This window comes from Camelus ferus, chromosome 3, assembly GCF_009834535.1.
Source record: "Camelus ferus isolate YT-003-E chromosome 3, BCGSAC_Cfer_1.0, whole genome shotgun sequence".
NCBI lineage: Eukaryota > Metazoa > Chordata > Mammalia > Artiodactyla > Camelidae > Camelus > Camelus ferus.
The window spans coordinates 25871244-25886625 of record NC_045698.1 but is presented as its reverse complement, the minus strand read 5'-3'; the positions used below and the strand labels follow the sequence as shown (position 1 = coordinate 25886625).

At 36.1% G+C, this 15382-nt stretch overlaps 1 protein-coding gene across 1 annotated transcript in view; it reads left to right on the top strand.

The window, feature by feature from the left end:
• CPLANE1 (ciliogenesis and planar polarity effector 1) overlaps positions 1-15382 on the top strand; it is a 94964-nt gene that overhangs the window by 16857 nt on the left and 62725 nt on the right. Inside the window, 6 exon segments of the mRNA XM_014559668.2 lie at positions 1079-1243; positions 4675-4848; positions 8249-8477; positions 9582-9721; positions 12320-12537; positions 14671-14835. Coding sequence (XP_014415154.2) covers positions 1079-1243; positions 4675-4848; positions 8249-8477; positions 9582-9721; positions 12320-12537; positions 14671-14835 — 1091 coding nt within the window.

Genomic DNA, 15382 nt, shown 5'->3' with positions numbered 1-15382 from the left:
GGCATTAAGGTGATGAGAAGTTCTCGTGAAGGAAAGTTTTCATAATGAGTTCCACTGTGGACCATTTCATTTAATTCATGTTTCTAGTTGTATCCATTTGCAATGATTTCTTATAATGGAGGCTGAAAGTAACAGTGGCTTCAACAAGAAGTTTATTTCTCCTTCTTAGAAAAGGAGAAGTTGGCAGCATGGGGCTGATTTGGTGTTTCTGTGGTCTCTTCAAGGACTCATGCTGTTTTAGTTTTTCTTCTCCATCACCAAATGCATTGCTTCCCATCCTAAGGCCATTACATGAGTTAAGAAGGGTGCTGGAGCTCCAGCCATCACATACATCATCTAGGTAGAAGAAAGGAGGAAGGCACGAAGGGCAAGAAAGGGTGCACCTGCTAGCTGAGTTACCTCTCTTTAAGCAGCTTTTCTGGTGGTTCTGCACAGTATTACTATCTCTTCGTTCAGAAATTTGTCTTATTTTCACATGGCCACATCTAGCAAGAAATTGTGATCTGGGTGCGTTGTAACCCCAAATAAAATTAAAATTCTTTTGCTTAGGAAGCATGGCTAAGGGGCAGGCAACCAGCAGTCTCAGTCCTAAGCACCCTTCAGATATTTGAAGGCGGTCATCCTGGGCTCCTGTTTCATTGGATAGTGTTTCTTCTTTGGAAAGTCCTTTGATTATCTATTTGGTATTTGTACAGTTTCTTGTTTTTTGTGGTTGTTTTTTGGTTTTTGGTTTTTTTTAAACTTTCTGTTTCATGTTATGTGTACTTGAGACAGATGTCATTAGTGGATTTTAGTTCTGAGATGAGGCTGATTTGCATCTCTCTTTAGATAAAATCTTAGTCATCCTAGGACCTGATGAAAGAAAATAAAATTGTTCAGAACTTAAAATGAAAAAGAACAAAGTATTGCTGACCTGTTTTTTGTTGAAGTATAAAACATACAGAAAAGTTTACACAACACAAGTGTACAGCTTAATGAATTTTTATAAACTAAATGCTTGCATCTACCCAGTATCCAGGTCAAGAACGTTGCCCAGCTAGCATGTTTTTAATGTAAGCTTAATTCTTTCCTGTTGAAGGAGGAAGAAGGGCGTGTTTTCTCCAGATGCGCTATTATCTTTCCCTTTTATACTGCCACCTCTATAACTATAATTTAAACGACGCTCAAGGATTGTGTGATCAGCTAGTAAGAGAAATACTGAGATGGTCCTACCTACCTGTGAATGAAAATGAAGATTGCTCAGGTATATGCTTTTCAAAAACCAATATGTTTAATGTTAGTAGTTTGTGTTTATAGGTTTAGATGTGAAATTGCTTATGCATAAAAGTTGGTTGCTCTACCCTGTTGTGGTGAATTTGGACGGTCACCTTCTCAGTGGCAGGGTCATGTTTGTGTGTGTTTGTTTTTAATCTTTGGGTCCCTAGGCTTAGCAGTAATAGCCTGCTAAACTGATGTAATTGTTGTCCCACCGCCACATTTGTTGGACATACTATCGGTACCCAAGTACTTTTCATTAATACAGTTATATTTTCTTTAACTGTTGCCTAAGGTGGTTTAGTAAAGTGATGGAAATCACTTTCTGAGGTATTCTGAGTCCTTTTAAAGTCTGTTTAAGAGGCTGCATAGTATCTGGATTGCCCTTTTTAAAAGACGTATAATTACATTAAGCAATAACCAGAGTGAAAGATACATAAGAACAAACACATACTATATTGATAATGGTTGTATGGTGGTAGACATTAGATGTATACTATGCATGTGAATGTGTCAGAAAGGCTTAATGTATCAGAACTTTCTAAACGGAATAAATGGAGTTCATGACAATTTTTTTTTTGTCTTCAGCCACTGTTTATAGATTTCTTATTCTTTGTGATTTTTATCTTTTTAAATTTTTGTGTTTGTTATGGAAGCAGTCCATGTTCATTTTAGACAATTTTGAAAATATAGAAAAGTATAAAGAAGAAAATGAAATCACTCTTAATTCTACCACTTTTTTGTCTATATACATTTATATATGTATATTACCAGAGCTGTATATTGTTTTATAATCTTTTAAATTTAATATTATGATGAATATTTTCCAGTGTAAATTAATATTCTTTTAAAAAACCTATTAAGCCTTTTCCTCATTATTTGCACATTTTAGGTTGTTGCCACTTATTTACTATTTTAAATAATGCTGCAGGGTTCATAAATTTTTGTAAGCATTACTAATGATGTCTTTAGGATAAATTTCTAGAAATGAGTTTACAGATCAAAGAGAATCCATGGTTTTGACTTTTGATGCCTGGATCAAATTGCCCTTGAGAAAGGCCTGCTAGCTGTGGATGAGTGGAAGATTTTTATGTGTGATTTTTTTAACTGACTGGATATTCTTCATTTTTTTTTCAGCAATATTGTCATTAATAATTTGACTTTCAAGATAAGTTGAACCTATAGTAATGTGTTTGTTTTCATTTATAATGATAATTGCTTAGAATCCATTAAGCATATCTCTACTGGGTCAGGAGTCCACAAGACTAGCCCCCAGCTTCAGTGATTCACAGAGAGGACTCCTGAGACTCAGTAGATGGTTGTGCTCACACCTGTGATTCATTACAATGAAAAGGTACAAAGCACAATCAACGGAGAGAAAAACAGCATGGGGTGAAGTCCGGAGGCAGCCAGGCACAAGCTTCCAAGAATCCTTTCCCAACAGATTCACAAAGGACATACTTAATTCCTCCAGCAAAAAGTTGTGACAACACATCTGAGATGTTGCCTACCAGCAAAACTCATTAGAAACTCAGTGCGTAGGGCTTCTAATCAGGGGCTGGTCACGTAGACCCTCTCTGCCTAGCCCATGCCAAAATTCCACACTTTCAGAAAGAAAGCAGGTATTCAGTTAAACAACATTTTTAGTACAATTAGGTCCAGTGAGCCACTCTTCATCAGTTAAAGTGGTGGGAATCCTCCCCATATCCAAGTTCCTAAACCAACCAAAGGTCAATGTTATAAGCAACTTTATAAGCCTTTCGAGTAGTCAAACCTGCTGTTATCTCCTTTCTGCACACTTATCTCATTAAGTTATTGTATGTAGTTATAATTTAATTTTTATTGCATAAGGTTGCTATTACTAACACCTTTACTATGCCATATACAAAATTACCCTTTTAAACTTTTTTAAACTTATGAATGGATACAGTTTTACTCTATGACAATATCTTTTAGAATTAGGTTGCTTCCTGTTTAAGGGGCTTATTCCTGAGTTTTGTATAATGAGTTTTTGCATTATTAAGATTATTGGAAATCATGCCTTTGTATAATTTCTACTCTAAGTCTTTTGCCTAGGAGAAAAAAATTCTTACCCCCTGTATTTTTAACGTTATGTGAAGGAAAGTATGGTTTTCCCAAACTTAGAGTGATTAAACGAAGAGTCCTGCTTGAAGGCTAATAAAATTTTTTCAGAACCCTTTTATGTAAAATAAAGTGTATTAAAAATACCCTTGGAGTGCTTGCTGTAAGAGGAGTGATTGGTGCTGGTGATACAGTGACAAGATAGAAATGGCCATATTCTGGGGGGAGGGTATAGCTCAGTGGTAGAGTGTACACCTAGCATGTGTGAGGTCTGGGGTTCAATCCCCAGTACCTCCATTAAATAAATAAATTAACCTAATTACCCCTACCCAGGGGGAGAAAAGAAGAAATGGCCCTACTCATATAGAACTTAATTAACATTCTTGTGAATATGTACCAAGTGACTTCTGGGACAGAAAGATACTTTGCCATTGTTGGGGCCATAAATCTTGTAAAAATTAATGTTAACTTAGTATTTATCTGTATTTAATAGCTGTTTAACTATTTATTTTCAAATATCCCAATGCTTGTTTCTGTTATTGAGTATTTATTTATTTATTTATTTATTTAATTTTTAGAGGGAGGTAATTAGGTTTATTTATTTTTGGGGGCGTTACTGGGTATTAAACCCAAGACCTTGTACATGCTAAGCATGCACTCGACCACTTGAGCTATACCTTTCCCTCAAGTTTTGATTCTCAAATAGGGATGACACATGTCATCGTGTATGCCTGCTTAGTTTATGTCAGAATCACCCTAGAAATCCTGATGTGACTCTCTCCCTCCCCTGCCTTCTCCCTCTACCCCATGCATTCCTTTTGTGCATACCTCCCAAAAGAATCTTACAGTAATGAGATACTCTTACTAATGGGAGTATATCATAATTCCCAGACCTAATGGTACAGAAAAAAGCATTAAGAATCACTCTTCTGGTGCTTTTCAGATTATCTTTGGAGTAAGCCCTGCCTCCTTTCTTTAAAGAGAGAAAATTAGAAAGGGGAGAAAGAAGAGAAATTAAATAATGAAATGCTAAGCTTGTAAGGCTGGATTGTTTTTATAAATCCTGTCCATGTTTTTAGATAAAACTAGTAATTTGAAGTCATAAGGAGTTCCTTAGTGTATGTGCTCATAATTTGAGCTAATTATTTTTGTTCTACTGTCTTCAAGAAAGTATAGATACCTATTATAAATATAGCTCATGCAGGCCATGGGTGCTCAACTCAGAAGAAAGTTTTAATTACAATTTTCTTCTTGAATACTGTTGGGAACTTAAATATTGCCCCATTTGGATAGTTTGATCAGAATCTCCTTTGGTCATTTGCTGTATGTATCCTGCAGTTCCTGAGGAGTCTCCCTGTGAGCCTGGAATGACTGGGAATGTTCATCCTGAGGCGGCGTTGCGGGTTGTCCAGTCCATGGCTCGCTTCATGGCCGCCTATTTCACCAATCAACTGCTTTGCATTTTGCCACCTCACAATGTGAATGTTCTTCCTCCCCTTCATATTAAAACAGGTAATGGAGTAAATAGATAATTTTCTCACCTTGTTTTTGCACGTAATATTTCAAATCATAATACACAGTGATCATTGTTCTATAGAAATAATACTGTTCTCACCTAGTGCCCGACACATAGGAGACACTCAGGTGAATGTTTACAAATGAATATAATCTGAAGAAGGTGATTGCTTTGGACTTGTTTTTATTGAATATATATTTTTGTAATGATACATTTTAGACACATTAGTATTATGAGGTTTCCATTTTTAAGTAAAAGAGCTGCCACCTTCAAATTTAACAAATTTAACTAGTTTTGAGGATGCTAATTTAGAATTTAATTTTATTTGCACATTTTACTTTTATAATTTTATTCGGGTAATTTTCTTTGTTCTATTTAATCATTTCGTTAATAGAGTCAAAATGTACCTCGATCTGTGCTAGATAACTGCCCTGACCTAATGGAAATAAACACGTACACAGATTTCTATGGTAGTCATTCATTCTACTAATTTGTATAGGTGCCTGCTATGTGTCAAATAGTGTTGTGCGAGCTGGAATTATATTAGCCTGCACCAGATGAAATTAATAAAATATGAAAACATTTGTAGTTTTGTTTTGTTTTAACATATGGAACAGTCTTATCCTAACTGCCATGAACAAAACGGATGAATTACCTGTTCTTTTATGGAATTTACATTTAGCAGGTTGAGACAGAAAATTACATAAATGAATATATAAACAAAGGTATATCAAATGGTGATCATTATTATGCAGAGAATTGAAGTAGAGAAGTGCATTGTGACTGAGTGGCATGTTCAGGTGGTGAATTTAGGAAAGAGCATTCTGGGGGTGACGTTTACCTGAACTCTTAGTGACAGAGAGAGCCAGACATCTACACATAGGACTTAGAGCAGCCTAACCTGAGCCTATGCAAAGGCCACAGAGCAGGAACAAACTTGGCGTGTTTGAGAAGCTGAAAGGCTGATGTGGCTGGAGCACAGAGGTGAGGTGGGGAGTGATATGAGATGAAGTCAGATGATGTAAGCCAGGGTGCGGGATCTGAATTTTAAGTACAATGGGAAGTTATTGGAAGGCTTTCAGCAGGAAATAACATGAAATGACTTATGTAACATGAACATATTTATGTACAGGGCACACATAGGTTACAATAGTGTAAGATATCATGTAATTAGAAGTTTAATAAAGGTAGCAACAAGTGTTTAGTAGATTTACTCACAGAACCATGGGTTTTGAGCTATGTGTTCAGACGCCTCTGTTCTGTAATTGTCTCAGGATGTGGGTGGGAGCGGAGGACTGTCCTCCCCCAGTTGGATGCTTCAACAGGAGGGTTAGTCTCTGGTGTCACCGGGAGTCTTCAGGAGGTTCTCGTCCCTAGGGAGCCTTCTGTGTGAGGTAGGAGAAGAAGGGAAATTGTCTCGAGGTTTCTACTCTGGGTCCCTGCTTCTCTGGGGGAGAAAAGTTGGCCCTGACCTGATTTTGGCTTCTCTTAGGAAACTGGTGTAAGGAGAGGAACAGGTGCTCTGCCCCCTTCTCCACCATGCCCTAACTCAGATTCAGCCTATGCTCCGGGCCTTTTCTCCCTGAGAACGGCCTGTGCTCCTTTCTCTTGCCTTTGTGCTTTCCTCTGACTAATGGGTATTACTTCTTTCCTTATACATTTGACATTATTATTATTACAATTATTTTATATTTAAGCTCTTGTTTTTGTCACAGCCACAGAATTTATCTGTTAAACTCCCTATTTTTAGTAGTGTTTCTGACAACAAATAATATCCTTAATCTGTATAATTTTCCTGAAGAAAAGAAGTAGAACTTCATGTGGTTTTTAGAAAAAAAAAAAAAAAGGTAAAATCCTCGTACTTAGGAAGTGTGTCTCAATTTCTTGTTTTTCTGTGCCACGGGTATTAACAGGACTTTTGCTGTTTGCTCATAATCTTTATCTTTACAGAAGGCTTTACAAACCTAGGGGAGACTCATCTTGATCACGCTCTAGGAAGAAAGGTGATAGCATCATTGAATTGTTTCTGGACAGATTCATAAACATTCATAAAAGCTCAGAGATGCACCTTTTTATTTGCTATGTAAATATTTTTCCAGTGAAGAGGAGAGAGTAGGAGAGAAGGCTCTGTGTTCTTTTCCTATGCCTGAGACTGATTGTAGAAAATTTAAATATCTGAAAGTTGGTACATATCCTTTAATTTTTTTAATCTCCCTCTGTCTTGAAAAATGATATCAGCAGGCTTGATGCACAGTATATTTCATGTTAATCTTTTAAATCAGAGCTAGTGGCAGAATGTATAGGGGATTTGAGTTTCTTATTTGGTGTGATGTTTGCTATGTGAAAGCAGTAAAATTTTCAGAAAATTAAATTATTCAAGTTCTTTTCATGGTACAGTACCTTACTCATAGTGAATTAAAAAATGGAAAAATGTAGTCAGTCTCCTGGCCTTTTGCCTATGCAGAATCAGAGTCACTGACTAAATTTTTCATTTCTTTCCTAATGTTTGCCAAGTGCTTGATGTGGGCAGAGCCTATGAAGATCATGTGAGAGACTAATCATTTCATTCAAAGAGCAGAAACCCACAGTGTACTATTTACCAGTTTTATTCTGAGGGAGTGAGTGAAAAACCTTAGCAATTTGTATTTAAACAAAAATAACAGAGCTGTTGTCATATCTTGAAGTTGCTTACTCAAATCACTTTAATTGGGGAAAGGTACAGAAGCCTGGGGAGAAGGATGTCAATACCCTTTGTATTTAATCTCAGGCCAGACTGAACTCTTGTTGTTAGTCAGGATTATTGAAAATTACACTTTTCTACTTTCTAATACTATTTCAATACACTATTAATACTAATATATTGAACACTTAATATGCCTGAGTATTAATGACCTCGAGTTAGTTTTTTATCACATGATCAGGTACTATGAGGAATGCAGTCAAGTGAAAATGCAGTCTCTGCCCTCCAAACGTCGTAAGGTAGTAGAGAAATAGACGTGTGTTTCACAGCAGCCACAGCAGTAACTGTACACTGTGGCCCAGTACATTTAAGTGTGTGTATGTTTATTTTATCCGACAAAAAAGCTTCTTTAAACTGTACGTATTTACCTTTGTTTTGTGTAATGCACTCTGCACTGTCTCTTCTGTTTCTGTGTCTACTGTTTCATTTTTTAAACAATGTTGACATTTGCTTCATGACCCACTAAGGAGGCAAATTCTTACGTGTTAAAAAAAAAACTATTCTAGAGTATGTTAAAGCATTATTTTACTCCATTCTGTACGTATCTTCCTTGTTGTGGTTCTGTGTGGAAAATACTGATTGAAGAGATCTGTGTAAGGAAGCATGAGCTCTGTTATATATAATTGTAATATCCATTTTCTTTAATTTACTCACAGAGCAGTCCTTTCGACTTATTCCTCTGCAACACTCTAAGGTGGCCAGCGCTGTTCGAGAGCAGAATCTTTCTAATGTGTGGACAGTTGAATATGCCCTTGAATTATTACTTATTGGTGGCCTGGTTCCAGAAGCAGTGTGGCTGGCACATAAACTTGGAGACTGGAAGACGTCTGTTTCGATCGCTGTGGCCTTCCAACTGTTCTGTAAACGTGATAGCAGTTTCCCAAGGTGTGCATTTTTAGGCACATTTAAGTTAAGAAATAGTGTTACGGTGTCATCTAAAGTATACTCATTGCTGGTATTTACACATTTTGTGGAATCCTTAGTTAAGCCTTGTCCAACGGAACTGTCGTCAGTGATGGAAATATTCTGTGTGTGCTGTCCGGTCGGATAGCTACTGGCCATCTGTATTTATTGAGCACTTGAAATGTGGCTAGTAAGACCAAGAAACTGACATTTCAATCTACTTTTAATTAGTTTAAATTTAGAAAGCCGTGCGCAGCTGGCAGCTGCTGTGTGGGACAGTGCAGGGTCTTGCTTTCTGTAGTTAAAACATCTGCTTAGAACTTTTATTTGTTAGTAGTGCCCTCAAAGGGCCTGTAGTCAATGGGAGAGTTTGTCTTTCCCAGACAGGATTTGAGTCTTAAGCTAATCAAACTAATCCCTATGTTTTAACTATTCTGAATATTAGGGAATTGCTGTGTCTTCTATATTTTGCAATTCAGTAATTCAACATATAGTTTATTTATTAAGTAGCCAGTCTGTACTAGGCTCTATACCAGGTATTTTCGTGGATATAAATTTAAATGGTACGTAGTTTCTATGCTTGGGCATTTATGGTTTAATAGAGAAAATAGGACAAAACATTATTATAATTTACATAATGTTGTAAGAAAAGTGCCAGTGGTACAGCGGGGAGAGCAGTAATACCAAGTGAGAGATGGGCAGGAAATACTTTATGTAGGAGATGTCATTTGAGATGGGCATTGGAGGGAAGATGGGATCTTGACAGATTCAGTAGCTGTCGGAAGAGAGAACATTCCAAACATGAGCAAAGGCATGTGGCAAAAACTGAGTTCAGTTTGGTTTGGGTAGAGTACGTATGTAGGCAGCAGTGGGAGGTAAGGATGGATAGATGTATTAGTACCATAATCGGGGAACACCTTACTGCTCTCCTTAATACAATATTTTCTTGATTAGTTCTTTTCTAAATATAGGATGAATAAAGTGAATTTCTCTGTTCTTTAAAATTTCATGGTTAGTTCTTGATGTATGAATGTTTCCTTTTTTTCAAACTTTGGATTAATTTCCCTTAATTTGATATGATTTCAGGTCCAAGAAAAAAGGTCTGAATTTACCACTAAATATGACTCCTGCACAGATTTTCCAGGAAAAACTGCAGTGTTTTTTAGGTCAGCCAGCCTCTTTGGAAGCAAAAACTGAAAACGGCTCAAAATATAAACAATTTACAGGTGCGTTACCTATATATGGTCTGCACATGTATTGGCTTACTTACTGTAAAGCTTATGGTATTTGAAAATGCTTTTAAATACTCACATATATATTAACGCTTTGAAGTAAACTTATCAAAAATAAAACTATGCTATTTATTCTTAATTATGGGAGCATCCAAAACTGACGCAGCTCGAAACACGATGGGCAGTATCTGAATGATATTCTAATTATCCATACATGCCTTTATACTAGTGGTGTTTTGCTGCATTTGGATTATTTTCTTTTGTAGTCATGGAGTCGTAAAATCTCAGACATGGAAGGGTGCTTAGAACTTCTTGCCTGATGCATAAATCATAGTGTTGTTTTTTGTTTTTAATTCAAAAAGTTCAGAGTGGTATTGCAAAGTTAAAAATAATGTTATATTACATGTATTACATAGGTTTACCCAGGAGCCCTATAAAATTTGTCTGTCCTTTTTCAGATGTAGGAATTTAGACAAAAAGTAATGAAGTAAAAAAAAAAAGTAATGAAGTCAGTTATTTAAAATCATATATTTAATGATAAAACCAGGACAACTGTGGGATCCTTTGGTTTTATTAGTGCTTGTCTCTATTAAGAAGTGAGACTTCTGACTCTTGATTGTTAGAACTTATTAAATTGTAACTTCTCTTTCTGGAAAGAACTCATAATACTTGGAAATCAGACTGAAAACTTTTCTTTGATAATTTCTGTCAGTTTATTTTTAAAGTAAATGAAAAGATAATGTATCTATATGAAAGTCAGTTTTGAAAAAAAGGACTAAAAAATTCCCAGTATGAAATTCCAGTTCTGTCAATATATTGTTTTAGGTGCTCTGAAAACTTTCCCACAGTCAGTACATAGATACAATGTATTTCTAGATAAAATATAAAAATGTACATTTAAAGGCTAAGATTTAAAGCAAGTAAGGGAAATTTCCAGGAGTCAAAAACAAAGAGAAAATAAAGTCAGTGGATTCCACTCCTAGGTATTATTTACTCCAGAAAAATAAAGGCATGGGTCCACTGAGAAACCTATATATGAATGTTCATAGCAGCTTTTTCATAATATCCAAAAAATTGAAACAAGCCAAATGCTCATCAACTTATGAATGGTAAACAAACTGATATGTCCATACAAAAATAATAAAGAGGAGCGAACTACTGTTTAATGTGCAACAACATGGATGAATCGCAGAGCCATTATGCTGAATGAAAGAACTCGGAAATAAACCTACACACTGTATGATTCCACTTATGTGGCATTCTATAAAAAGCAACACTATAGAAACAGGAAGCAACTCAGTGGTTACCTGGGAGTAAGGGGGGAACTGACAACAAAGGGGTATAAGAGAACTTTTGTGGAGTGATGGAAATGTTCTTACAGGCTGTATAGATTTGTCAAAACTCATTGATCCATGTACTTAAAAAAGGATGAATTTTGGTGTATGTAAATTATACCTCAACCAACTGATTTAAAAACAAAAAACTCAGCAGATGGTTAGTGAACTGGAAAATGAATTTGAATTCTCTCTGTATATATAGAGAGAGATATAAAAATAAATATATACAAAAGAGATATAAAGAAAAGAGTTGGAAAATATGAAAGAGAAGTTAAACTTTGTACAGTATAGACTAGGAAGACACAACATATGTCAAATAGGAGATCCAGCAGAGCCACACCAGATTCTGGATTTGACTCCCTGGAGAGGGAATGGAATATGATCGGCACCTAAGGAATTTCAACTATGTCTGTAACATTTTATTCTTTTAATCTAAATTAAATACAGGAAAAACATTAATATCAGACAAGGGTGAAAAGTTAGGATATGAGTGTTTTTATATTATATTCTGTACCTTAAAGTATGCTTAAAATATTTCCTAGTATAAAAGTCCCTAAGTCTCCTATTCTATATCGCTATGCATTTTGCCTTCTGGCAAATATATCTGTATATATACAGGTATTTATATAATTGAAGCCATACTGTATGACTGTTTTGTGTATTTCTGGTTTTTTCTTTAGCTTCACAAGTCCTTTTTATTATAAAAGTACAGTGATGGATTATTAAGAAAAAGAAAATAGGGAGAGGGCATAGCTCAGTGGTAGAACGCCTGCCTAGCATGCATGAGGTCCTGGGTTCAATCCCCAGTACCTCCATTAAAAAATAGGTAAACCTAATTATCTCCCCCAAAACAAAACAAAACAAGAAAAAGAAAATAATTACTGTCTCACTGCCTTTCACATGATGTTGTATATTATTTTGGTGTCTTTCCTGACATTCTTTTCTTCCTGTTAGTATTTTTTCTTTTATTATTATTTTTGAGTCAAGACTGTATTCCAAGAATATTTTTATTATATAATTGTTATTATAACACCTTATATAATTTTGGAAAAAGTCTTTGTGCTCTGATTGCCTGTAATCTTAAAGTAACAGAATCTTTATTAAATTTCTGTCTAGAAGTTTGGGTGTTTTGCATGTCAACCAATATGTTTATTTTCAGCAATCAGGTTGTTCAGATACGAAATTTTATCCTACAAAATAGAATGAGAAGTACAATATAAATTTTAACTACTTTACCTAATTTTGTACTTGGTAGATCCCATTGAAGAGGAAGATGCAGGTCTGCTGTTGGGTTCTGTGCAGGAAGTACTGAAAGCAGCAGTTATGGCTGATGCAGATATTCTTTCAGAGACATTTCAGCTTCTGATAAGCTCTGCCAAGGACTTCAGTAAGAGACTGTGCGGCTTAGTGCCGGTCGGCTTGTATCTTCCAGCTCCTCCATTATACTGTCCTCAGCCAGCTGTTCTCAGTGAAGTAAGCTTAGTGCTTAATCTTTTAATTAATTTCAGGCTGATTTTGTCCAGTTGTTAAAGTAATCAACTCGATAACAATCATCAAGTTAAAATTCAAGCTCTGAAGGCAAACATCTGGATCCCAGCTTTACTGTTTATCAATTGTGTAATCTTAGACAAACGATGTTTAGGTTTCCTTAGCTGTAAGTGCAGATGATAAAGTGCTACCTCTGATAGCACCATTGTATTAAATGAGATATCCTGTAAAAGCTTTTAGTTTAGGGCCTAGGACACATAGTAAGTTTACAATAAATGCTTAAATTATTTCAGTAATAAAACAAAATGAAGAGATACTTCTCTGTATCCAGATTTTTAAAAAATAAACATTGTTTAGGGTAGCAAAATAATGACTGTCAGAATTTAGAACCAGATGTTATTTTAGTCTTTTATTCATCTCATTGTCTTTGCCTCTTTTGAGAAACTTGCTTTGATTTTCCTTTGATTTGAAAGGTCATTTTTTTTATCCTGCACTTTTCAATTGATTGTTCTAGTTTATAAATAACAATACTGTATTCCTCTCAGGAACTTTTCCTCTGCTCTTATTGAAAATCCTAACACAATTGCAATTAGCTGGTTTTAAGATGTAAAGTGTTAATGTAAATTATTTACATTTAAATTGTTTTAATATTTGATTAACATTTTGAAGTGATTCTGGTACTGTTTCCTTAACTACTTACTGTTTTAGAATTAGCAACTTCTATCTGAATCTCGTCTTTTCTTTTTTTTTTAAGAGTTATTTGCTATATTCTCATTTGTTATACTTAGAGTTATGTTTCAGTAGGTTAAAATGTTTCATTTGTTGATGTTTCACATCTGAGTCTTCAATATATTGGTTTAGGAATTAGAAATAGCATTTACGACATTTTGGGATATGCTATGCTGACATTCATTTGAGTGGTTACTATTCTTAGTAGTACTTCATTTTATTATTTTTTATTAGAATAATCTTCAATGGTAGGATTTCTCTTAAATGTTGCTCTGTAGCAGTTAGAACCCCTTGTGTTGTAAGTAACAGAAAACTTGGTCAAAATTGGCATAATTGAGAAGCCCAGTTATATTACCAAAGACTTGGACTCTCTCTTTCTAGTTTGTTTTCTAAGGTGTCAGCTTTCGTTTAAGACTGGCTCCCTTTGTGGGAGCAGGATGGCTGCTAGCAGCTTCTAAGGGTACCTTGTCTATGTCCAGAGGGAGTGGGAAGGGGAGAAAGAAAATCAGTAGAAGTATTTTTCTCCCAGCATTCAGAGTAAGAGAACTGAGAGTCATGCTTGTGAGACTGACTGAGGTCAGTTGCCTGTCCTTGAATCAGACACTGGGCTAGGGCTAATGCAAGGAACTGCTTGACAATTGATTAGGACCTTCCCTGGAAGCTGGGGGTATGGGATCAGCTTCCCTGAATCATAGGGAAGAGGCAGATACCCAGATAAAACCTGAGTAGTATTAAGAAGTGGTAATGGTAGGAGGACAGTGGGGAGGCAAATGTTCACAGTACTCACATTATCTCATTCTCTGGGAAATTAATCTGTAGCTACTGGCTTGAATTATATTTATTCAGCAAATATTTATTGGATCCTACCACATATTGGACTTTTTCCTGTACACTGTGATAATACAAAGACAGATGACAAGGCCTTTGCTCTTAGGTAGTTCTCAATAAGTGTGGGAAACAGATGCATAAATCAGTAAGAATAAATAAGTAAAAGCCATAATAGAAGTCTGAGCAAAGCACCATAGTAGCACACAGTGGGAGAGTTTCACAGAGAGGTGACCTTGAAATGTACATAGGATTTTTCCAGGCAGAGGATGGGGAAGGAGTGCTCTGTAACGTTCCACCAGTGGAGTCAGGAGTGGTGGGCTTTAACTTTTGTAGCAGAGGACTCAGGACTAGGGTCGACTTATCCCTTTACATTGTTTGAGGTGAGAGGAGTGTTTCCTTGACACTAGAAATAGCTATAGTTGAGATTTCTGAGGCTGTGCCTCAAAACTTCCTTTATAAACATCGAGGAATATTGTAGCTTGAGAAGCACTATATTTTTACTTCAACATTTTAAATTTCCATTTTACTAGCTACTAAAATGGTGTGTTTTTTTTCCCCCAGGAAGATGGTGATGATCTTCTTTTAAAAGCTGAAAAAGATAATCGCCAAAAGGTGTCTGGAATCCTTCAGCGTGTTCTCCTGCTTTTCCGGGCAGCTCGGTGTTCTTTTCCTGTAGCACAGTGGTACATCTTGCAGTTGAGATGGGCGAGAAAAGTCATGCAGAAGGTATGGAAGTGTCTTAGTCACTTGTGTTCTATGTTAAACAATTTAAATATACTAGTGTTTATTAACTTGTATAATTGTGACGTTTTCCCCATGGAGTCCTGTGCTATAAATCCATAAATTTCAGGCTCATTTACAGTAAGAACCCTAGACAGACCAAGTTCCTTCTGCTGAAATTTAAGGACTCTGAACTGGATCTCTATGCTTAGTCTCATCCTGTCTGGCAGTAGAAAGTGTAACTAGTCAGTTAATTCCAGGTAATTTCAGTTACTTTTTCTCCCACAATCATTGAGGATTTAAACTCAGTTCAGGGTTTGCTCCACTTCTCCCAAGGTGTTATCTGTATTCTGTGGGGTCAGACCATGGGAAGTTCATAGTTAGTTCTTGACTGTGTTGCCTTTCAGTAGTCTCCACCAGTCAGAGTCTACCCCCTGCTGTCTTCTGAGATGTGCAGTTAAGATTGATTCTCGGGCTGTCATCCTCTTCTGCACTGACTTCAGCTAGGATGTAGTGGCATTCTTACCTGATCTGCAGCCGGATGGGACATCTG